General features: G+C 37.5%; 2 protein-coding genes across 2 annotated transcripts; one reads left to right on the forward strand and one right to left on the reverse strand.

The window, feature by feature from the left end:
- Positions 1-801: 801 nt before the first annotated feature.
- Positions 802-1,746, reverse strand: LOC113175069 (olfactory receptor 4C46-like). The gene has a single exon (XM_026379232.2). It carries the CDS (start codon positions 1,729-1,731, stop codon positions 802-804), a length of 930 nt encoding a protein of 309 aa, XP_026235017.2. The 5' UTR covers positions 1,732-1,746.
- Positions 1,747-25,024: 23,278 nt separating this feature from the next.
- LOC113175053 (olfactory receptor 4C12-like) lies at positions 25,025-25,930 on the forward strand. The gene has a single exon (XM_026379219.2). The coding sequence runs from the start codon at positions 25,028-25,030 to the stop codon at positions 25,928-25,930; it is 903 nt and encodes a 300-aa protein (XP_026235004.2). The 5' UTR covers positions 25,025-25,027.
- The last annotated feature ends 250 nt before the right edge of the window (positions 25,931-26,180 follow it).

Raw genomic sequence — 26,180 nt, forward strand, 5'->3', positions numbered from 1 at the left:
AATAAAGATTTCTAGGTAAATCCTAACACAGAAGACAATAATTTTCTCACCCTTGCAAAAGAGTGAAAGTAAATCTTCTGCTTTTATTCATAGGGCAACCAGTCCTGAAATGCTTTCTATTTTTAAACACCCTTGTGATGAAACTTGAGAAGTTCTTATCTAAGTGACTGATGATCTGCTTTAAAAAAAAAAATGTTCTCACATTGTTGCTCATGCTTGAATTGGGGCTAAGAATAAAAGTGCATCTGAGTAATTTTTAAAAAAAATATTACAGCTGTAATAATTTTCTGATATTTTTATCTTCATTACCTGGTGGGGAATATAGGAAAAAGAAAGGTCCAAGAAATCAGTGATGTTTTGACTCCTGGCTCAACAATATCAATATCAATATTGGGAGTTTTGGTATCTCACCCTTTCTGCTGTTTTCCTTACCAGTAACATAGAAATAATAGCAGTACCAATTGCTTCAGATCATTGCAGAGATTACAGCTCAGCACTAATATATATTATTTCATTTATACTTTTTATTGAGTGATTGCTTATAAACCCATATATAAGGATGAAGCTGATAATATTAAAGACCAGTACTGTAGAATTTCCCCAATATGAAAAGAATGGCAATGCGTTAGGTTTTCCCATTTTTTCTTGTATCCATTTCTACTCCCTTCAGTTAAGAATCTATAAATCAACTGCATGGATATTTTTCTCTTTATCCAATAAGTATGCTTATCTGAAATTATAAAAAAAAAATCCCTTTTGGTATTTTACTCAGTTGAATCATTGTTGGGTTCCAGACACATTTTATTTGTCACTTGAAAAAACTCTCCTACTACACAGTTTTCTAATGGCACTTTTCATCTGGGAGTTTCTCAAGGTATAGATTAAGGGATTTAACATGGGAGTTATCATGGTGTAGAATACAGCAACTGCTTTATCAATGGGTAATATGACTGCAGGTCTCATGTACACAAATATGCAGGGAACAAAGAAGAGGACAACCACTGTGATGTGGGAGACACAGGTGGACAGGGCTTTGCGCCTACTCTCCAGGCTGTGGGTCCTCAGGGAGCGCAGGATAGCCACGTAAGAGAACAGCAGGAGGAGGAAATTTAACAGGCAGATGAACCCACTGTTGGCAGCAACAAAGAGCCCCAGAGTGTGGGTGTCAGTGCAGACAAGATTGAGCAAAGGGTTCAGATCACACATAAAGTGATCAATGACATTAGGGCCACAGAAGGGTAGTCGGAAGATGAAGAGGATCTGGATGGTTGCATGGAGAAAGCCTCCTGTCCATGCTACTCCCATTAGACGGCCACACGCACGTCGGTTCATGATGGTTGTGTAGTGCAAGGGCTTGCAGATGGCCACATAGCGGTCATAAGCCATCACTGTAAGCAGAATTATCTCAGAGCCTCCAAAGAAATGTTCCCCAAAGATTTGAGTCATGCATCCATTGAACAGGATAATCTTCTTTTCATGGAGTGCATCCACTATCAATTTAGGGGTACTGACAGAGGCATAGCAGGCATCAATAAAGGAGAGATAGGCTAAAAAAAAGTACATAGGGGACCCCAACAACGGGCTGGCAGTAATGGTGACCACAATGAGCACATTTCCTACCACAGAGATAATGTAGATGAGCAAAAACACAGCAAATATGATTTTTTGCATCTTTGGGTTCTCTGTAAGTCCCAGTAGAACAAATTCTGTCACGTTGTTCCTTTTCTCCATTTATTTCATATGATGACTAATTACATTACCTGAAAAATTTATTAAAGTAATCATGCATTTATTAAATTTCTCCATTGTAATAAATAATAAATGTCTGAATTATGTTGAGCTGTGAACTCTTGTGAAGTTTTTATTTGATACAGAAAAATATATTCTGAATTCTTGAGGATTACCTAAATTGTCTCCTGGATGAAGACTCTGTTAAGAGCATAGGTTTGAGGAACTTTTGTGAACACCAGGATAAGAGACATCTGTGTACAGTTAATCATTTGAGATGACTTAGAATCCAGCTTGTATTGTTAGATCATATACTAGTGGCAGGTAAGCCTTAAAAGGGAAGTAGATGATGATCTTCATGAATGCAACCTCAAGAATTTTCTCTGTATCTTTATGAAATGGGGAACCTTGGAAGTAGCCAATGTCATAAATGGAAAGAAGAATCTGAAGAAAGGAAACTCCTGGATATTACTCTAGTAAAGACGTTTGTGTGCCTTGGGTGAGGTGGTCTGAGGTTCAGTAAGGGAGAAGATGCCCGAGACAGGAGCTCATTAGCAGACTATTTAGAGTAGGTGACATAAGAAGAGGGCAGAGTTGATGCAGATATGAAGGATGTAAGGGCTACAGTGGACATATTCATAATGTTTGTTTTTAAAATCTAACTTTATAAGAGCTGATAATATACCCATTTAAATTGATTGTGCATGGTATGGCATTGAGTTTTCTTCACACATTATTCCACTTAATAACTGTGACAACCCCTGTGGTTGGTATTGTTCTACTCATTTTGCAAATGAGACAACAGTCTCGAAGATCAAATGTTATTGGACATAACAACAATGATATTATTATGTAAATGTGGTGAACACTGAGGGTGTTCTGTTTTTGTAGTCATTTGCTGGTTCCATCCTCTCTACAATCACTTTTATACATATTTCCCACATTAGAAAATAGAAGCACACAAGTTAAAGATTCTGCCCAAGATCCAGCAGCTTATAAAGGGCAAAGTCAAGGTTAGATCTGAAGTTATTTTTATGTATTTATTTTTTTACTTCAAATTTTTAACTTGTCTCCTATAATGTTAGAATTAATAACATTGAGCTAGTCATCTCCTTTTGATGTGATCAATGTAATTATGACTATTTTATTTTGCCTTCACAGGCAAATTTGTATGGGACAATTTTATTAGCAGACACACACATGTTCATATACGCAATAACATCTAAACGCATTCACTGAGTGCTGCATTCAATGAAGAGCCTTTTGACTTGTCCTCTCTCCTGGCTCTATTCATTCCTTCTCTAACACCATTCCCAAATTCAGGTCTCCAAATGTCTCTTGAAAATATTGAAAAAGACTGCACAATTATTGCAGTCTTTAAGTATATTGGTTTTAGAACCCACAGTCTAGATTAGAATACTAGATCTGCTACATGCAATTTATTTTATCCAGGTGCATTTCTTGGCACCTTACATTTATATTTTCTTGCCTGTAAACTGAGAATAATGATGTACACCTTACAGGTTGTCATGAGAATCTATAGAAGAAACATAGGCAAATATCCACCACAGTGCTGTGGCCATATACAGAACTTGAATTTACTGTTATGAGCATGCATATACCTAAGGTATAGGCAGAATTAACAGTAAAACAATAATACAGAGTAATATTTAAACTCCCAATACATTCAGGAGGAATCATCTCCAATATTACTCTCTAAGCCACAGAGACTGATACTATTTACAGCAGTTCATCCCAGAAAGAACTCTTTATTTTCATGATTGGACTAAATAGCTGATGATTTAGGCTATATAGTATTCATATTTAAGTGTTTCACATATATAAAATGTATTGAATTTTGTTTTGTTTTCATAATTCATCTTGATTTATTAAGGAGATGTCTCAAGGCAAATGCATGATACCTGATTTCAGAGAACTGGACCCTACAAATTGCTTAATTACAAAAGGTTCAAATTTGTTAGCTGCTAAATGATGTAAGTGATTTTACCAATTTGGCATAGGAAAGACATTATTACTTTATGTATATGTGACTGCATGACCAATATGATTCTACAACATGTATACTCAGAAAAATGAGAAATTATATCCCATCTATGTATGATACATCGAAGTGCATAAATGCATTCTACTATCATGTATAACTAATTAAAACAAATAAAAAAATAGGGTGAAGAGAAAAGACTCTATTACTATGTTTGAAAATTATTGCAGAAATATGTGTGAAAAGTAAGAATTTTATATCAGCATCAGTACCACTGAAAAACTTACCTTACTCCATCTGAATGATTCTAATGGTGTTTGGGAGTGATCGGGTAGAATCTGAGTTCCTCTTGAAATAAATTTCAACTGGAAAGATAAATCACACTTAGAAACTGTTCATGTAAATTGATATGAACTCAACAGCTATTAACAGAGTATCACTATACATCTAAGTCTTTTCTTCTAGTCTAAAGCCTCAAAACATTTTCATGGAAAACCTGGCATTTGAATTTTAATGTATTATTTGAAATATTATGGAAAATTGATATTCTGGGAAAAACTGTCTGTCTCACAGGGCAAAAGGCATAAAGAGTAGAGGAAATACACTTAGATGAGTCACTCCACTCCTGGTGAATCTTGACCTGGGGATATTAACAACAAAATCTATTTTTTTACCTTGCACTGCATAGACATTTATAAAGGTTTCCACAAAGATTCAAGGATCTTGTCATATCTGCGACTTTATCTCCCAGGAATTAATTAGGTCTTGATGGAAAAGCTTTGTCTTAGAAGTATATATTCTGAAGAGACATGGGCATGTTGTGGGGGCAGGGGTGTTTGAATGGGGAATTGTATTCCCTGCCCTCCGAATGCAAGCAGGTCAGTTCTTTTCTCTGTGTGACGTTGGGTTGTTAAGATGCCTGAATGCCACATGGATACAAAGGTGGCATGATTCCAGCATGAGAACCTTGGTTCTGATCTCCCTGTTGACTTGTGTCACAGAAGGAACTTCTGTTTTCTTATCAATATCAAACTTTTTTTCTGGAAATTTATCATTGATTGTTTGGAAGTCAGAATAGTGAAGTCAGAAAATTAATGGCAGTTATTTTAAAGTATTTTATTCCAAAATCTGTTTTTCTTCCCCACCATCCCTGACTGTTGAGTTAGATTTAACCAATAAAATCTGTGCATATTTAAATTGTATGACTTGAAGTTTTTAGGTACATATGCACTGTAAAATAATTACCACAAATTCACTATCAATTTACATAGTTAACACTGTTATTATTTTATTTTTTGTTAGTGAGACTTTAGATTTACCCTCATAGCTTCACTGTACATTAGATATCTTGAACTTCTCCATCTTACATGAGTGAAACTGCATATTTTGCTGTCAACATCTCCCTATTTCCTCCACCCCCTAGCCTTGGCAACAACAGTCAACTTTACCTCTATGCATTGACATTTTTAGATTGCACATATTGGTGAGAATTTATAGCCATTTATCTTTCTGGCTGGCTTTCGCTTGGCACGTCCTTCAGGTCCATACACATCTCAACTGGCAAGACTGCCTTCTTTATAAGATGGAAAGATTATATATATGATCTCTTCTCTCCCCTTATCTCTCTCTCATACACACACACACACACACACACACACACACACACACCCCACCTGCTCTTTATTCATTCATCCACTGATGGACTATTAGGTTGATTTTGTGTCTATCATGAATAATGTGTGGAATGAATAATGGGCCAGGAAGCATCTCTTTAAGAAACTGCTGTGGAATGATAAGAAAACACCATAGACATTAAAAGAGAAGCAGTCTCCCAATTGGAGAAAACATTTGACCTTTGACTTTTGGGGACTACTTTATTTCACTTAGCATGATAGTCTCCAAATCCATACATTTACTGGCGAATGTCATAAAGTAATTTTTTTTTAGAGAGAGAGAGAGAGAGAATTTTTAATATTTATTTATTTAATTTTTTTAGTTTTCGGAGGACACAACATCTTTGTTTGTATGTGGTGCTGAGGATCGAAACCAGGTCGCATGCATGCCAGGCGAGTGCGCCACCTCTTGAGTCACATCCCCAGCCCATAAAGTCATTCTTTATGGCTGAGTAATACTTCATTGTTTATATATACAATTTCTTTATTCATTCATCTGTTGAAGGGCACCTAAGTTAGATCCCTAGCTTAGCTAATGTGAACTATGCTGCTATAAACATTGATGTGACTGTCTCACTGTAGTATGCTGCCTTTAATTCTTTTGGATATATATCAAATAGTTGGATAGCTGAGTCAAATGGTGGTTCCATTCCTAGATTTTAAAGGAATCTCCATACTGTTTGCAAGAGTGGTTACACTAATTTACATAAACGTATGAGTGTACCTTTTCCCCATATCCTCATCATTTATTATTTGCATTCTTGATAATTGCCATCTGAATGGAGTGAGATAAAATTTCAATATAATTTTGATTTGCATTTCCCTGATTGCTAGAAATGTTGAACATTTTTACATATTTTATTGATCATTTTTTTTTCTTTTGAGATGTGTCCATTTAGTTATTTTGCCCGTATTAACTGGGTTATTATTTTTTGTTGTAAAGTGTTTGAGTTCTTTGTATATTCTGGATATTAATGCCCTATCTCAGCCATAGGTAGCAAAGATTTCCCATTCTGCTCTCTCCTCTCATTCTTGTTTATTTTGCTTGGAAGAAGCATTTCATCGCATGTTACCACATTGATTTTTTTGTTTTATTTCTTATACTTCAGGACTTTTGTTAAGGAAATTGGTTCCTTTGCCAACACACTGGAGTGTTGGGACCTACCTTTGCTTCTAGCAGTTACAGAGTTTCTAGGTCTTTGATTCACTTTGAGTTGAACTTTGTGCAGTGTGAGAAATAGGGGTCAACTTTCATTCTCCTACACATGAATTCCCAGCACCATTTGTTTAAACGACTGGTTTCTCCAACATATGTTTTTGGCACTTTTCTCTAATATCAGATAATTGTATTTATGTGGGTTTGTCTCTGTGACTTCTATTCCATTGGTTGTCTCGTCTCTATTGGTGCTAATACTACGCTGTTTTTGATACTATAGCTCCGTAGGACAGGTTAAGGTTCAGTAATGTGATCTTCCTGCTTTACTCTTCTTGCTGAGGATTGATTTGGCTATTCTGGGTCTCTTATATTTCCAAATGATTTTCAGAATTGATTTTTATAATTCTTTGAAGAATGGCATTAACATTTTAATGGGGATTCCATTGAATCTGTATAGCACTTTTGGTAGTATAGCCATTTTGACAGTATTCATTCTGCCTATCCAAGAACATGGGAGAACTTTCCATCTTCTTCAGTTTCTTCCTTTAGTATTCTATAGTTTTTATTGTAGAGGTCCTTTACCTCTTTTTGTTAGATTAATTCACAACTCTTTCAATATTTTGTGCTTATTGTGAATGAGAGAGTTTCCCTAATCTCTTGTTCAGCAGATTAATTGTTAGAGTATAGGAATATGACTGATTTATGAGTGTTGATCTTGTATATTGCTACTTGGCTAAATTCATTTATGACATCTAGGAGTCTACTGATGGAGATTTTTTGGTGTTCTAAATATAGAATCATGTCTTCAGCAAACAAAAATTTTGAGCTCTTTCTAATTTGAATCCCTTGAATTTCCTTATCTTGCCTAATTGCTCTGTCTAGAATCTCGAGGACTATGTTGAATAGGAGTGGTGAAAATGGGCATCCCTGTCTTGTTCCTGTTTTTAGAGGAAATGCTTTCAGTTTTTCTCCATATAGTATATTGTTGGCCTTGTGTTTGTCATATATAGTCTTTTAAATGTTAAGATAAGTTTAGCTCTAGTTTTTCTAGTGTTTAAACATGAATGGGTGTGGTACTTTTTCAAATGCTTTTTCTGTATCTATTGAGGCAATTATGTGATTCTGGACCTTAATTATATTTATGTAATGAATTACATTTATTGATTTCTATATGTTGAACCAAATTAGCCTCCCTGGGATGAAACCCAGGGGTCATGGTGCGCTGTCTTTTTAATGTGGTTTTGTATGAAGTTTGCCTATATTTCATTAAGAATTTTTGCATCTTAATGAAAGTATATTGGCCTGAAGTTTTCTTTGTCTTTGCCTAGTTTTGGTACTAGGGTGATACTGGCTTCATAGAATAATTTCGGCAGTGTTCCCTCCTTTTCTATTTCAAGGAATAATTTGAGGAGTATTGGCATTAGTTCTTCTTTAAAGGTCTTGTGGAACTTGGCTAAGAATCTTTCTGATCCTAGACTTTTCTTTCTTGGAAGACTTTGCACAACTGCTTCAATTTTATTACTTGAAATTTATCTGTTTAAGTTTTCTATATCTTCAAGGTTCAATTTGGGTAGGTCATATGTCTCTATGTCATATCTTTTAAGATTTTCTAGCTTCTTGGAGTATAAATTTTCAAAATACTTTCTGATTATCCTCTGAATTTCAATAGTGTCTGTGTTGATATTTCCTTTTCATCTCTAATTTAGTTAATCTGAGTATCCTCTCTTTTTCATTTGGTTAGTTTGGCTAAGGGTTTATCAATCTTGTTTATCTTTTCAAAAAACCAACTCTTTGGGGGGATCCAACATGGCGGCCGGCGAGGAAGCAGCGACTCCAACGTCTCCACTTTAACGGGATATGAAAGACTCATCGAAACAGCTGCAGCCTAGCTACGGAGGAACTTCTAGCATAACTTCCTTAAGAGGAGAGCTGCCGTGAACTGGTAGGTTTACTCGAAGTGACAGGTTGCCCCAGAGAAGTGGATCTTGGAAGGCCACGCGGGCACAGAGGTCTAGTCCCCCAACCATCAGCCGCTCCGGCAGGCGGCTCCCCCTGGAGGCCTAGCTCTCGCCCTGGGAGAAGCGGCCCCACCCGCCCGCTTCCTAACCAGGCGGCCACAGCTACTCGGCGATAAAGGTGCCCACGTGGCGGGTGCAGAAGTTAAGTCCTGCAGACGCCAACCGCCTTTGCAACCCGCGGGATCCCTGAGCTGCTTGGCCCGCCCCGCCCGAACCGGCAGTCCTCCGCCATACGGGCTCCCCCGGGAGGCCTAGCTCTCGCCCTGGGAGAAGCGGCCCCACCCGCCCGGTTTCTAACCAGGTGGCCTCAGCTACTTGGAGATAAAGGTGCCCTCGTGGCGGGTGCAGAAGTTAAGTCCTGCAGACGCCAGCCACCTTTGCAACCCGCGGGATCCCTGAGTGGCTTGGCCCGCCCCGCCCGAACTGGCAGTCCTCCACCATACGGGCTCCCCCGGGAGGCCTAGCTCTCGCCCTGGGAAAAGCGGCCCCACCCGCCCGGTTCCTAACCAGGCAGCCACAGCTACTCGACAATAAAGGTGCCCACGTGGCGGGTGCAGAAGTTAAGTCCTGCAGACGCCAGCCACCTTTGCAACTCGCGGGAACCCTGAGCGGCTTGGCCCGCCCCGCCCGAACCGGCGGAGGGTGCAGAAGTTAAGTCCTGCAGACGCCAACCGCCTTTGCAACCCGCGGGATCCCTGAGCGGCTTGGCCCGCCCCGCCCGAACCGGCAGCGGGTGCAGAAGTTAAGTCCTGCAGACGCCAGCCACCTTTGCAACCCGCGGGATCCCTGAGCGGCTTGGCCCGCCCCGCCCGAACCGGCAGCGGGTGCAGAAGTTAAGTCCTGCAGACGCCAGCCACCTTTGCAACCCGCGGGATCCCGGAGCGGCTTGGCCCGCCCCGCCTGAACCGGCAGTCCTCCGCCATCCGGGCTCCCCCGGGAGGCCCAGCTCTCGCCCTGGGAGAAGCGGCCCCACCCGCCCGGTTCCAAACCACGAGACCGCAGCTACTCGGCAATAAAGGTGCCCCCGCAGCGGGTGCAGGAGTTAAGTCCTGCTGATACCAGCCGCGTTTGCAAGCCGCCGGCACCCAGTGCGGCTTGGCCCGCCCCGCCTGAACCGGCAGTCGGCCTCCACCATCCGGGCTCCCCCGGGAGGCCTAGCTCTCGCTCCGGGAGCAGCCCCCTGCAAGCTAGGCGAACCTTCGACCCATCGGGAGGTTAGGCCCAGCAACCTGCGGAGTGATAGAGGTGCCCCTCGTGCCTGCTGGGTAGGCGGACCTTTGACCGACCAGCAGAGCAGACCTAGGGCCTGCCAGCGTGGTAGACGGATCACACCAATTGGAGGAGGATCACAGCCACTACATGCCCTGCAAGGGTGATTATTCAACTATACAAGAGCAATATAAATAAATAGAGGGAAAATTTCAAAACACAACAGTTTCACCAAGCAGAAAGAAACGCCAGCAGTATGAAAAGACAAGGAAAGAAAGGACCACAGGCAATGCAGGTCAACTCAACTTTAGAAGAGGTAATAGGTGCAACAGATGGAATGTCAGATAGAGAGATCAGGATATACATGCTTCAGATGATCTGGAGTCTCAAGGAAGACATGAGACAGCAAAATCAGATAATGAAAGATCACATTGACAAACAAATCCAGGAAGTAAAAGATCAATTTCACAGGGAGATAGAGGAAATAAAAAACAAACAAATAGAAATACTAGAAATGCAGGAAAAAATAAACCAACTTAAAAACTCAATTGAGAATACTACCAGCAGAGTAGATCACTTAGAAGAGAGAACATCAGACAATGAAGACAAAGTATTTCAACTGGAAAAGAACATAGACAGCTCAGCAAGTCTGCTAAGAAACCATGAACAGAACATCCAAGAAATATGGGACAATATCAAAAGACCAAATTTAAGAGTCATGGGGATACAGGAAGGCACAGAGCTCCATACCAGAGGAATACACAGCCTATTCAATGAAATAATACGAGAAAACTTCCCAGACTTGAAGAATGAAACAGAATCCCAAATCCTAGAAGCCTACAGGATGCCGAATGTACAAAACCATAAGAGATCCACACCTAGACACATTATAGTGAAGATGTCCAACATACAGAATAAGGAAAGAATTTTAAAAGCTACAAGGGAAAGGAAGCAGATTACATTTAGGGGTAAACCAATCAGGATAACAGCTGATCTCTCAACACAGACTCTGAACTCTAGAAGATCCTGGAATAACATATTTCAAACACTGAAAGAAAATGGGTTCCAACCAAGAATCGTGTATCCGGCAAAATTAAGCTTCAGGTTAGAAGATGAAATTAAAACCTTCCATGATAAACAAAAGTTAAAAGAATTCGCAGCTAGAAAACCATCTCTACAAAAAATCCTTGGCAAAACATTGCAGGAAGAGGAAATGGAAAATAACATTGAAAACCAACAATGGGAGGTAGGACAGTAAAGGGGGGAAAGTAGTCAAAGAGGATAACAAATCAGGTTTAGTAACATCAACAAACAAATATGGATAGAAGTACAAACCATATCTCAATAATAACCCTAAATGTCAATGGCTTAAACTCACCAATTAAGAGACACAGGCTAGTAGAATGGATCACAAAACAAGACCCAACAATATGCTGTCTACAGGAGACGCATCTGATAGAAAAAGATATCCATAGACTGAAGGTGAAAGGTTGGGAAAAATCATACCACTCATATGGACAGTGGAAACAAGCAGGCGTGTCCATACTCATATCTAATAAAATAGATTTCAAGCCAAAGCTAATCAAAAGGGATAAAGAAGGACACTTCATACTGCTCAAGGGAACCATAAACCAACAAGACATAACAATCATAAATATATATGCCCCAAATAATGATGCAGCGGTGTTCATCAAGCAAACTCTTCTCAAGTTCAAGAGTCTGATAGACCACCATACAATCATCATGGGAGACATCAACACAACTCTCTCACCACTGGACAGATCTTCCAAACAAAATTTAAACAAGGAAACTATAGAACTCAACAACACAATTAATAACCTAGACTTAATTGACATATATAGACTTTACCACCCAACATCAAGTAGTTACACTTTTTTTTCAGCAGCACATGGAACCTTCTCAAAAATAGACCATATATTATGTCACAGGGCAACTCTTAGACAATATAAAGGGGTTGAGATAATACCATGCATCTTATCTGATCATAATGGAATGAAACTGAAAATCAATGATAAAAGAAGAAAGGAAAAATCAAGCATCACTTGGAGAATGAACAACAGGTTGCTGAGTGACATATGGGTTATTGAAGACATCAAGGAGGAAATTAAAAAATTCCTAGAATTAAATGAAAACACAGACACAACATATCGGAATCTATGGGAGACATTGAAAGCAGTCCTAAGAGGAAAATTCATTGCTTGGAGTTCATTCCTCAAAAAAAGAAAAAACCAACAAATAAATGATCTCATACTTCATCTCAAAATCCTAGAAAAAGAGGAGCAAAACAACAGCAAAAGAAGTAGAAGGCAAGAAATAATCAAAATCAGAGCTGAAATTAATGAAATTGAAACAAAAGAAACAATTGAAAAAATTGACAAAACTAAAAGCTGGTTCTTTGAAAAAAATAAATAAAATTGACAGACCCTTAGCCATGCTAACGAAGAGAAGAAGAGAGAGAACCCAGATTACTAGCATACGGGATGAAAAAGGCAATATCACAACAGACACTTCAGAAATACAGAGGATAATCAGAGACTATTTTGAAGCCTTATACTCCAATAAAATAGAAGATAGTGAAGGCATAGATAAATTCCTTAAGTCTTACGATCTGCCCAGATTGAACCAGGAGGATATAGACAACCTAAACAGACCAATAACAATAGAAGAAATTGAAGAAACCATCAAAAGACTACCAACTAAGAAAAGCCCAGGACCGGATGGGTATACAGCAGAGTTTTACAAAACCTTTAAAGAGGAACTAACACCAATACTTTTCAAGCTATTTCAGGAAATAGAAAAAGAGGGAGAACTTCCAAATTCATTCTACGAGGCCAACATCACCCTGATTCCGAAACCAGACAAAGACACTTCAAAGAAAGAAAACTACAGACCAATATCTCTAATGAACCTTGACGCAAAAATCCTCAATAAAATTCTGGCGAACCGGATTCAAATACATATCAAAAAAATTATACACCATGATCAAGTAGGATTCATCCATGGGATGCAAGGCTGGTTCAATATACGGAAATCAATAAATGTTATCCACCACATCAATAGACTAAAAAATAAGAACCATATGATAGTCTCGATAGACGCAGAAAAAGCATTCGACAAAGTACAGCATCCCTTTATGTTCAAAACGCTAGAAAAATTAGGGATAACAGGATCATACCTCAACATTGTAAAAGCAATATATGATAAGCCACAGGCCAGCATCATTCTGAATGGAGAAAAATTGAAGGCATTCCCTCTAAGATCTGGTACAAGACAGGGATGCCCTCTCTCACCACTTCTGTTCAACATAGTCCTCGAAACACTGGCCAGAGCAATTAGACAGACGAAAGAAATTAAAGGGATAAAAATTGGAAAAGAAGAACTTAAATTATCACTATTTGCAGATGATATGATTCTATAACTAGCAGACCCAAAAGGGTCTACAGAGAAGCTATTAGAGCTAATAAATGAATTCAGCAAAGTGGCAGGATATAAGATCAACACGCATAAATCAAAGGCATTCCTGTATATCAGCGACAAATCCTCTGAAACGGAAATGAGGACAACTACTCCATTCACAATATCCCCCAAAAAAATAAAATACTTGGGAATCAACCTAACAAAAGAGGTGAAAGATTTATACAATGAAAATTACAAAACCCTAAAGAAAGACATAGAAGAAGACCTTAGAAGATGGAAAAATATACCCTGCTCATGGATAGGCAGATCCAACATCATCAAAATGGCGATATTACCAAAAGTTCTCTATAAGTTCAATGCAATGCCAATCAAAATCCCAGCTGCATTTCTTGTAGAAATAGATAAAAGAATCATGAAATTCATATGGAATAATAAAAGACCCAGAATAGCAAAAACAATACTAAGCAGGAAGTGTGAATCAGGCGGTATAGCGATACCAGACTTCAAACTATACTACAGAGCAATAGTAACGAAAACAGCATGGTACTGGTACCAAAACAGGCGGGTGGACCAATGGTACAGAATAGAGGACACAGTAACCAATCCACAAAACTACAACTATCTTATATTTGATAAAGGGGCTAAAAGCATGCAATGGAGGAAGGATAGCATCTTCAACAAATGGTGCTGGGAAAACTGGAAATCCATTTGCATCAAAATGAATCTGAATCCCTATCTCTCGCCTTGCACAAAAGTTAACTCAAAATGGATCAAGGAGCTTGATATTAAATCAGAGACACGGCATCTGATAGAAGAAAAAATTGGTTATGATCTACATACTGTGGGAGCAGGCTCCAAATTCCTCAATAGGACACCCATAGCGCAAGAGTTAACAACTAGAATCAACAAATGGGACTTACTCAAACTAAAAAGTTTTTTCTCAGCAAAAGAAACAATAAGAGAGATAAACAGGGAGCCTACATCCTGGGAACAAATCTTTACTCCACACACTTCAGATAGAGCCCTAATAACCAGATTATATAAAGAACTCAAAAAATTAGACAATAAGACAACAAGTAACCCAATCAATAAATGGGCAAAGGACCTGAACAGACACTTCTCAGAAGAGGACATACAATCAATCAATAAGTACATGAAAAAATGCTCACCATCGCTAGCAGTCAGAGAAATGCAAATCAAAACTACCCTAAGATACCATCTCACTCCAGTAAGATTGGCAGCCATTAGGAAGTCAAACAACAATAAGTGCTGGAGAGGATGCGGGGAAAAGGGCACTCTTGTTCATTGCTGGTGGGACTGCAAATTGGTGCAGCCAATTTGGAAAGCAGTATGGAGATTTCTTGGAAAGCTGGGAATGGAACCACCATTTGACCCAGCTATTCCCCTTCTCGGTCTATTCCCTAAAGACCTAATAAGAGCATGCTACAGGGACACTGCTACATCGATGTTCATAGCAGCACAATTCATGATAGCAAGATTGTGGAATCAGCCTAGATGCCCTTCAATAGATGAATGGATTAAAAAAATGTGGCATTTATACACAATGGAGTATTACTCTGCATTTAAAAATGACAAAATCATAGAATTTGGAGGGAAATGGATGGCATTAGAGCAGATTATGCTAAGTGAAGCTAGTCAATCTTTAAAAAACAAATACCAAATGACTCCTCTGATATAAGGGGAGGAAACAAGGACAGGGTAGGGACGAAGAGCTTGAGACGAAGATTTTCATTAACAGGGTTGAGAGGTGGGAGGGAAAGGAAACGAGAAGGGGAATTGCATGGAAATGGAAGGCGATCCTCAGGGTTATACAAAATGACATATAAGAGGAAAGGAGGGGTAAGACAAGATAATTCAAATGGAAGAAGTGATTTACAGTAGAAGGGGTAGAGAGAGAAAAGGGGAGGGGAGGGGAGGGGAGGGGGGATAGTAGAGAATAATACAGACAGCAGAATACATCAGACACTAGAAAGGCAATATGTCAATCAATGGAAGGGTAACTGATGTGATACAGCAATCTGTATACGGGATAAAATTGGGAGTTCATAACTCATTTGAATCAAACTGTGAAATATGATGTATGAAGAACTATGTAATGTTTTGAACGACCAACAATAAAAAAAAAAAAACCAACTCTTTGTTTTGTTGATCTTCTGTATTGTTTTATCTCAATTTCATTTATTTTGGCTTTGACTTTAACTGTTTCCTGTTTTCTACTGATATTGGTTTTGATTTGTTCTTTATTTTCTAGGGTCTTGGGATGTAATGTTAGATTATTTATTTGGTGTCTATTCTTTTTCTTGCATAAACTGAATCCTATAAACTTTCCTCTGAGAACTAACTGTCTTCACACAAAATCCCCCAAGATTTTGATATGTTGTATTACTATACTAATTTACTTTTAAGATTCTTTTATTTCACCCTTATTTCTTATGCTATCCATTCATTATTCAAAAGTGTACTATTTGATCTCCAGTGTGAGAGTGGTTTCTATTTTTATTTTATCATTGATTTCTGATTTTATTTTATTATAATAAGATAGAATGAATATATTATCTTGATTATTTTATATTTGATTAGATTTTCTTTGTGACCTAAAATATGGTCTACTTTAGAAAATGTTCCATGTGTTTCTGAGGAGAAAATGAATTCAGTCCTCAATGGATGAAATATTCTATGTGTGTTTTTAACTCTAAACTATTAATTTTATTGCTTACTTGTTTATTTTTACTGGTCCTCCTTAATGATAGTAGAATCCATTTTGATAGAATTATACCAGCATGGAATATATCTTATTGTAATTAGGACCTCATTCTTGTAGGTGGACACAATGGAGGGATTCACTTAAGTATTTTCATGTTTTATAGAAAATTGTTAGATTTATTGTATGTCTTTCCCATTCCTATCTTAATCCCTTCCCTTCATTCCTCTTTGTCTAATCTACTGAACTTCTCTTGTTACCCTCCCCTCCTTTGATTGTAGTTTGGTTTCCACACATCAGAGAAAACATTTGACCTTTGGTTTGGGAGGCTTGGTTTATTTCACTTAGCATGATAATCTCCAGATCCATCCATTTATGGCAAATGTCATTAGGTCATTTTTCTTTATGGCTGAGTCCATCGTGTATATGTACCACAATTTCTTTATCCATTTATCTATTGACAGGCAACTATGTTGGCACCACAGTTTAGCTATTGTGAATTGAGCTGCTAAAAATATCAACGTGCCTGTATCACTGTAGTATATTGATTTTAAATCCTTTGGGCAAATGCCAAGGAGTGGGATATATGGGTTGAATAGTTGTTCCATCCCTAGTTTTTTGAGGATTCTCCATACTGCTTTCCAATCTGTTGTCCCACCAACAATGTATGAGCGCCCCCTTTCCCTCATAGTCTCACCGACATTTGTTATTATTACTTGTATATCTGGAGATTCATGCTCTATCTGAGGTGCAGGTGGCAAAGAATTTTTCCCATTCTGTAGGCCCTCTCTTCATGGCCCTCTCTCTTCATGGCCTTGATTGTTTCCTTTGCTATGAAGAAGCTTTTTGGTTTGATGTCATTGTGTTTATTAATTTTTGTATTTAAAAAGTAGAGTCTTATTAAAAAATTAGTTCCAAAGCCAATATGTTGAAGTATTGGACCTAAATTTTCTTCTAGCATGTGCAACTTTTCTGGTCTAATTCCTAATTATTTGATCTACTTAGAGTTGATTTTTGTGCAAGGTGAGTGATAACTTTCATTCTAATACATATGAATTTTCAGTTTTCCTAGAACCACTTGTTGAAGAGGTTATCTTTTCTCCCGTGTAATTGTATTTTTTAGTTGTGTAGAAGATTTACTCATTTCTGAATGATTTATCTAGTATCGACAGAGATGTATTAACATCACCCATTATTATTTTATTTTGGTTTATTTAACTCTTAATATTTAGAAGGGTTTGTTTTGTGTATGTAAATGCAACATTATTTGGGGAATAAATATTTATAATCCTTATATCTTGTTAGGATAGTTACTCTCACATTGAGTTGACTTTTGTATATAGGGGTTATATATATATATATATATATATATATATATATATATATATATATATCTTTATGTGCCAGTACTATACTGTTTATATTACTGTAATCTTGTAATATATTCTGAAATATGAATGTACAGTATCTGATGGTTATTTCTTCTTGCTAAAGATTTACTTGGATAGTCAATGTTTTCTGTGGTTCAGTGTGTGTTTTTTTAATTACTATACAAAATGTCATTGGCATTTCTAGTGGGATTGCATTGACTTGGATATTATGAACATTTCAAGAGTATAATTCTTAAAATTTATAAACATGTAAGATTTTTGTTTGTTCTTGTCTTCTTTAATTTTTTGTCAATATTTTATAATTTCAGTGTATAAATCTTTTATATTTTAACTTTACTATTAAGGAAGCTTTTTAGTACAAAGAACTAAACTTTCTTTATTTCCTTTATAAAAACTACTTGTTTTGTATAAAAATGTGACTTTTTTTTTACTTTTTACTCTGCAAGCTCCACTGAATTGATGTTTTAGTTCTCACAGCTGTTGTGTGTGTGTGTGTGTGTGTGTGTGTGTGGATGTGGATGGTGGTAGTGCTGAATCCATAGGTATTTCAATGTATATGATCATATCCTTTGCAAAGTGAGGGAATTTTTGCTGTAGTCTGGCTGGGCACAAAATCACAAGCCACTCACAGCCTTGTAGATTCAAACAGCAATTCCCGAACTCTCACCGGCACTCTACACGCACGTTCTGGGGAAAATCCACCGGCACTCTACATGCACGTTCTGGGAGAATCCCCTCCTCCACTGGGCTCTGCATCCCAAATACTCTCTGAATCCCGGGAGAACTCAACAGGAACTCAAGGAGCGGGCGCCTAGAGGCAGCAGGATATGCCCTATTCCCAGCAAGATACACCTTAAACCTGGACCCGCCCTAAACCCCCATCCGCCCTTGTCCTTGAGCAGGGTCACCTTTCTCAAACATTCATGCAATGTCACTGCAAATGACCTGGGTCCAAGGCAAGCCCATTTCCACAATGGAGAGTCCTCCCTCTAAGCAACATGGGATAGGCTGACAAGGAAATTGCCATGCGTCATTCCTGCTTGGCTATGGCTCTCAGGAAATTTTAATTCTTTCTCTTATATTTAGGTGTTTTTTACTTCTTCTTCTTTTTTTTTTTTCCCTAAGACTTCCTCTGCTGTGTTGAATAGAAGCAGCAAGAATGGGCATTTGACCTTGTTGATTTTAATGTTAGCTCTAAGTTTTTCATATATGACCGTTATTCTTTGAGGTAGATTTCTATACATATATAGAAATATATACATATATATTTGAGAGAATTTTCCCCTCGTAATTGGCATTTCATCAGGTGCTTTTCCTGTGTCAATTGAGATGATTTTGTTGTTGTTAATGTAGTGTATCACATTGATTGATATTTGTATGTTGAACTATCCTGCATCTCAGGAATAAATCCTACTTGATCAAGGTGCACAGTTGTTCTAATGCAGTGTTTAATTTCATTTGTTATTATTTCTTGAGGATTTCACATTTGTGTTCATCAGGAATATTGGCCTGTAGTTTTATTTTCTTGTGGTGTCATTATCTGGTTTGGGTATCAGGTGATGTTGGACTTAGAGAATGAATTTGGAAATGTTCTTGTTTATTTGAAGAATTTAAGAAGGATTGGTTTTAGTTCTTGTCACATGTTTGTTAGGGCATGTGAAGACATAGAGTCTTGGATTATTTTTTTGTTGGGAGATTTAAAATTACTTGTTAAAACTCCTTATTCATTATTAGCTCAGTCAAGGTTTCTTTTTCTCTTCATTGAGTTTTGTCAATTTGTTCATTTCTAGGAATTTAGCCATTTATTAAAGGTTATCAAATTTATTGATGTAGAATTGTTTATAGTAATCTGTTAGAGTCCTTCTTATTTTTTAGGCCTTAATTACAATGTTTTATTTTTCATATCTCATTTATTTGAGTATTCCCTCTTTTTTCCACTGGTCTAAGGGTTTGCTAATTATCTTGCAAAAACCCAACACTTAGTTTTTTGATCATTCTATTGTTCTCCCTATCTCTATTTTTTTTAATTTCTGCTCTAATCTTTATTATTGCTTATCTGCTACTGATTTCAGGCTTAGTTCATTTCTCCTTTCCTAATTCCTTGAGGTGTGAAGTTAGATTTTTTTTCTTGGTATAGACGTCTACTACAGTATACTGTCTTCTAGTACTTCTTTTCTGTGTCCCATGAGTGGTGTGTGTGTGTGTGTGTGTGTGTGTGTGTGTGTGCGCGCGCGCGCGCGCGCATTGGGGGATAGTCAGGGCACTTTTAAAATCCCCCTTTTACTTCCTCTTGGATCCAATAGTTTTTCAAGAATTTGTTGGGGTTTATTTTTAAATTTTCATGCATTTTTAAACAAAGATAAGAAATATATTCTTATAGTTTTAGGGGCTGGGAAGTTCAAATTAAGGGCCCAAATGCAATGAGGACCTTCTTGCTGTATCTTCCCTTTGCACAGATGAAAAGAAAGAGGTCAAACTGACAGTCCTAACCCTATTGCAGTCAACATTATTCCTTCAGTGGGGTGGAGCCCTCATGATCCAAATATCTCCAGTCAGTCCCACCTCCCAACACTGTTGTACTATGGACCAACTTTCATAAGATTTTAGCTAATGGTTTTCTTTTACATCCAATAAAGGTCAAGAAAAATCCTTGGTATGATTTTGATGCTCTTAAATTTGTTAAGGTTTATTTTGTGATATAGCATGTCATCTATCATATGAAGAATGTTCCATCTGTATTTGAGTAAAAATAGAGTCTTCTGAGACAGTTTCCGGCCAGCCTCAAGCAACTTAGTGGTACCCTGTCTCAATTTTTTTTTTAATTGAAGGGGATGTGCTGAAGATGTATCTCAGTGGTAAAGTGCACCTGGTTCAATCCCCAGTACAAAAACAAACAAACAAACAAAAGAAAACAGCCATAGTCTTCTGTCATTTGGTAAAAAGTTTTGAATGTCTGTTGAGTCCATTTGGTTTACAGCATTGTTCAAATTAACTACTTTGACTGGAATTTGTATCCACTATTGAAAGTATAGAATTGAATCCTTCTAATATTACTATATTATTGACAGTTTCTCTCTGTAGATCTGTTAATATTTATTTTATGCATTTAGATGTTTGATGTTGGGTCCATGTCTTGTTGAATAGAAATAGAGAAAAAAAAGGAAATAAATAGAAAAAAATAAGACCAGTAAATAGAAGAAGAAAAAAGTAACCAAATGACAAAAGTAAGTTCTTACTGATCAACATGACTTCAAATTTAGGTGTATTGAACTCCCCAATGAAAAGGCAGAGAGTAGCTAAGTAGGTTCTTTTAAAAATGATAGCTTGCTATGCTGTCTACAGGACATGCACAGGCAGAAATCAATGACATGCACAAAGATATTTGATGCAAATTGTAGTAAAAAGAAAACAAAGATGACTATACTTACATGACACAAAATATACTTTATGTTAAAACTGACCTAGAGATAAAAATGATCACTATATAATGATGGAAGACTGAATTCAAGAGAAATATATAATAATTACAAAATTACATAATTTAAATAATATTTCTGCCAACTTTTTTCTCTTATCCATCTTAAATTCTCATAGTCCATTTGGTGTGGTCCTGTAACTACTATAGGCTTTCTTAGCTGCTTTTCTTTCTTTTCTTAGCATTTTACAGAACACGTATAATGTTATTAACTATAGTTGCCACGTACTGCAATAGAGCTCTTGAACTTATTCCTTTGATCTAACTGAAATTTTATATCCTTTGACCAATAGCTCCCCAACTCTCCCTGAGCCTCTAGTCACCATATTTCTATCCTACGCTTCTATGAGTTTAACATTTTTAATTTTCCCATGTAAAGGAAACCATGCAGCATTTGTCTTTTGAGCCTAGTTTTATTTCCTTATTTTTTGGTTGAAAAACACTATATTCATGGTTGAGCTTATGTGAGAAACTTCTCAGTGTGTTTCAACGTCTTGTGCTTTCTATTGTGTTATCTTTAGTTGGATTTGGTGAATTTGATACAACTGGGGTTTTCAATTGCCTGGAGCATTTTTGCTTTCTGTTTGAGTAATTTCTTGTTAATTGAGAGTGACCGTGAAACCCGATAGTGCACTTGGACATACTTTTGGAAAAGTGAAGTGCAGCTTATTGGATTGAATTTGCAACAGGGTAGACTACAAATGCTGGAGTGTTCACACAGGTACTTTTTGCGCTGTTCACCAAGTAATGTTGTCCAACTCAATCTCAAACTTATCCATCTTCCCAAGAACCACACTTACTTTTCTCACCCAGACCTTGGAGAAGATCTTTAGGCTTTAACTTGATAATCCTTTCCTTAGGAAGATCTTCCTTGAACACTCTCACTTTTACCCATTGTAAGCCTTGGCCCATTGCATAGACATATAGCACCATGTTTTTTCTTATAGAGCTTACCACTCTTTTATTTTTGTGTATTTATTTATTTTTTGGGTTTTTTTTTTCAGTGCTGTTGATTGAAGCTAGAACCTCATGCTTTCTAGGCAAGCACTCTGCCACTATGACACATCTCCAGCCCAACTACATTTTGTTTTTTAATAGTTGAATTTTTGCATCATGAGTCCAGAGGTACTATCTGGACTTTGATGGCAGACTTTTTGTTTTAAATATTAGTTCTGCCCCTAATACACTTTTAATATCTGATAAATTAAACTCAAAGTGACTTAGTCTCCTCATCTGTGACAGGAATGATAGTACCTATCATAAAGGGTACCATATGCAATGTGTTTAATACAGGGCTTGGTAAATTACATTGAATAGTTAGTTATCATCATTGTTACAGGATGACACTGTGCTGATACATATTAATGCTTAAAGAACATTTGTTAAAAAGAGAGAGAAAGAAATCACTCAGGTTTTGACTGCACCCTGATGGTTATTCCATCCCCCAGATGAATGCAAACTTTTATCAAAAAGGTTGTTCACAAAAAAAAGTCACTCACTAGCAAAGAGACAGTAGGAGGATGGGATAAGTCATTGACCTTTTGGTAAATGTTCCTAAAAATTGCTCTTATCTGGGGAAATAGTGTCGGGGGAGTTGCCCACTTGAATAAACCTCATGTACCTGTACTGTGAGAATTGGAGGACTTCAGAATTCAGGGAAGTGAATATTTCTGGGCAGAACTAGTCTCAAAAGCACTGCCTCTACCAAGTAATCTGGAGAGAATGGTTTTTGGAGAAGGAAACCTGAGTCCAAAACACAAGAATACGTGACTCTGCACCAGGCAACAACGTTCTAAAAAACACTTGTAAGAACCAGTTTCAGGAGATTTTTATCCAGGGGACTTTTAATTAGTTCCTGATGTTTGATCATTGGATTTGCTTTCCCAGCTTTGGAAATGTCTACCTTGTTCTTAGGGCAAAAATCAAGGCTGTCAGTCAGATCAAGTTCTATATAAAAATTGTGAAAACTCTTATTTCTGTGAGTCCCATAGAAAAGGGATTGGACCAGACCTAGTGAAACCATGCCACTCCCTTCAAAATCCAGATTCCATGTAACCATAAAGTCAGTGAGTCTGGTGTCTGGCATAGTTTATTATCTGGATTAGTTGAGGCTGGATTGAGAAGCTCCAGATGTGCAGGGTGGGGAGGAGCATTGGTAAGTAGGAGAACAGAGATTTTCTTTTCTATTTTCCTTCAGGTTTTTCTTTTCTGAAATGCTGGTTTTATTCATTTATCTATCTATCTATGTATTTATTTTTACAGCAAATTAATGTGAACACTATTCTGCACACATTTCTCAAATGAGGCAAATTCTAATACAGCCTATTTTAAGTGTTTTGGGGTCTGAAAAGAACCAGCTGATGAAAAGTTAGTAGTTCTAACTCTCAAAATAGAGTTGTGAGAAAATGAACCCCTTTTTCTTACTAGTTTTCATCTATTGTACAAGAACAAACTATGACATTTATACACCAATATTTTTTTTCTGATGCTAAGCTAAACGCCACAATTAGCAAGTGAATTTGAAAAAATTGTAGATCTATTTATTTTTTTTTTAGTTTTAGATGGACACAATACCTTTGTTTATTTATTTATTTATTTATATGTGGTGCTGAGGATCCAACCCAGTGCCTCACACCTGCTAGGCAAGTGTTCTACCTCTGAGCTACAACCCCAGCCCACAAAGTTTGGATTTCAAGTGGACACTTCTTTGAAATTTCATAATATATCTTTAAAAAAAAGTATCTTCCTACATGACTTTATGTCCATCTTTCTCCTCTTATACTTTATTCTCTTTCCTCCTTTCCTTGTTCCTATTTCTCTTTCTTCTCCTTCCTCTCTCTTATTCTCCTTCCTCTATTCTCTCTTCTCCTTTCTCTTTTATGTTCTATATTTCTACATAACCTTTCTTGCACTGTCTTTAAATGCCTCATAATTTCCAATATTGGCAGCACCATAGATACAAAGATGAATCTACTAAGCATTTATCTAAATAGTGATCTAGGTTTAATATTTTCTGAAAATCTCCACATTCAGTCATAAGAGTCCAATTTGGAAAGATTACATCTTCTATTTTTTTTTGCATGTGGCTTTAGAAAATAAATTAATGAAATGAATGAACACTAAATCCTAGAAAATGAGAAAACAAAAAGAGTAATAATTAAATTTGTATGTTAAGGATACTTTTCCTTATTTCTCTTTTTATTCTGATGACCTTTATTTTTGACATTTGTCCTTGTCTCTCGTTCCTCTCACTCGGTCAGCTGTATTTTCAGATCCTTTGCCTTTTGAAAATGTTCAGTGACAATTTTTAGTTTTATTTAGGGATACTTGCATGAGAACAGTAAATCATCCAACAACAGCATTAGGCTGAAAGAGCTTTTAATCTTTATAGCAATACTAAACGCAAGTACAATTATCTCTGTGTTAACAGATAAAAACATGAAGCACAGAGCTGTAAAGTAAATATTGTGTTGTCAGTAATGTTTGGATTTAGGACTTTGGATTGTCAGTGTATTTCTCTTTCTTTGACTTTAGTGTTTTTCTGTTTTCTTCCTCTTATTTTATCTCTTCCATTTTAACTTCCCTTTGCCTCTTTTCTTCTTCTCCTTCTCTCAGTAAATGTTTTACAAAGTGTTGAACACAGACAGAGGAGCAGGAGACTGTGGTGCAATGGACATTTACCACAATGCCTGGGATTGCACAGACACAGATGCACCCTTTGAAGTTCTGAAAAAGCTGAAAAGCTTCTAGATGGCAAAGTAGGAAAAAGAATAACTCATGAAGGGTCTCTGTGTGTCCCTCAGTTTTTGTGGGACGTAAATTTAGTCTAACCAGTTTCTTCTGGTATGTCCACCTACTCTGGTAAAACACACGTGTGCTAGTTTCTGTCCACATCTTACACTGGCTCTTGAAACATGGTGCATAGTATTTTCCTTTTCTTATTTTAAAAACTACACATTATTTTTAACTATAGAAGATAGAAAACCCATCAGGAACATATAAAGAACATAATGAATACACCTATCTGTCATTTGGACAAGAAGAAGAAACAGTTAATGTGGTTTTGTGCTCATTTTTCCTATGTAATAGACTAGAAAAAAATAAGACAGCTGTGGACTTATTTATTCACAAAGTAAAAGTCTTTTTATTGAGAAGGAGTATGACTTTTTTTTTTCAGTATAGTTACCTGCGACATGAACTGAATTCTTGGTGAAGATGAATAATGTGACAGAGTTCATCCTTTTGGGTTTGACCCCAAACACGGAGCTTCAGAAATTCTCATTTGTTGTCTTTTTAACTGTCTACTTGGCCACCCTGGCAGGAAACCTGCTCATCATGGTTACCATCAGCACCAGCAGAGCCCTCAGATCCCCCATGTACTTCTTCCTGTCTTACTTATCCCTTCTCGATGGCTGCTGTTCTTCCTCTATGACTCCTAAAATGCTAGCTGACTCTCTTTCTTTGAACAAAACCATATCTTTTCATGGATGCATGGCTCAAGTCTTTGCTGAGCATCTTTTCGGGGCTGCTGAAATTATTCTCCTCACAGTGATGGCCTACGACCGCTATGTGGCCATCTGTAAACCCCTGCACTACAGGATCATCATGAACCACCAGGTGTGTAGCCTCCTGGTGGCAGTGGCCTGGGCTGGAGGCTTTGTCCATGCCACCGTTCAGATCCTCTTCACTGTCTGGCTACCTTTCTGTGGCCCCAATGTCATAGACCACTTTATGTGTGACTTGAATCCTTTGTTGAAACTTGTCTGCATGGACACCCACACCCTTGGTCTCTTTGTTGCTGCCAACAGTGGGTTCATCTGTCTATTGAACTTTCTCCTCTTGATAGTCTCTTATGCAGTCATCCTATACACTCTCAAGTCTCACAGCTTGGAGGGAAGGCGTAAAGCCCTCTCCACCTGTGTCTCTCACATCACCGTGGTCATCTTATTCTTTGTACCCTGCATATTTGTGTATCTGCGCCCAGTGGCCACCTTCTCCATTGATAAAGCTGTGGCTGTGTTTTATACCATGATAACTCCTATGCTCAACCCTTTAATCTACACCCTCAGGAATGCAGAGGTGAAAAGTGCTATGAAGAAACTCTGGGTCAAAAGTTAATTTCGGTGAAGAAACAATCACAAAATGTAAGATCATTTGTTCTTCAATTATTGGAGAGAAAAGCCTAAAATATTTAAGATTGTGAGCTAAGTGATGAAAATGTCGAAGGTGATATTGGTGGTATGTAACTCCTATGAGTAGAGGCTTAGGCAATACATCATTTTTCATTATAAAATATCCCATTAAGGTTCATTTACTGCCCATTTGGTAATCAAGCTTTTGTGCACTGTCAAAGTTAGTTAAGATTCTT

The sequence above is a fragment of the Urocitellus parryii genome, chromosome 4 (genome assembly GCF_045843805.1).
Source record: "Urocitellus parryii isolate mUroPar1 chromosome 4, mUroPar1.hap1, whole genome shotgun sequence".
Lineage (NCBI taxonomy): Eukaryota > Metazoa > Chordata > Mammalia > Rodentia > Sciuridae > Urocitellus > Urocitellus parryii.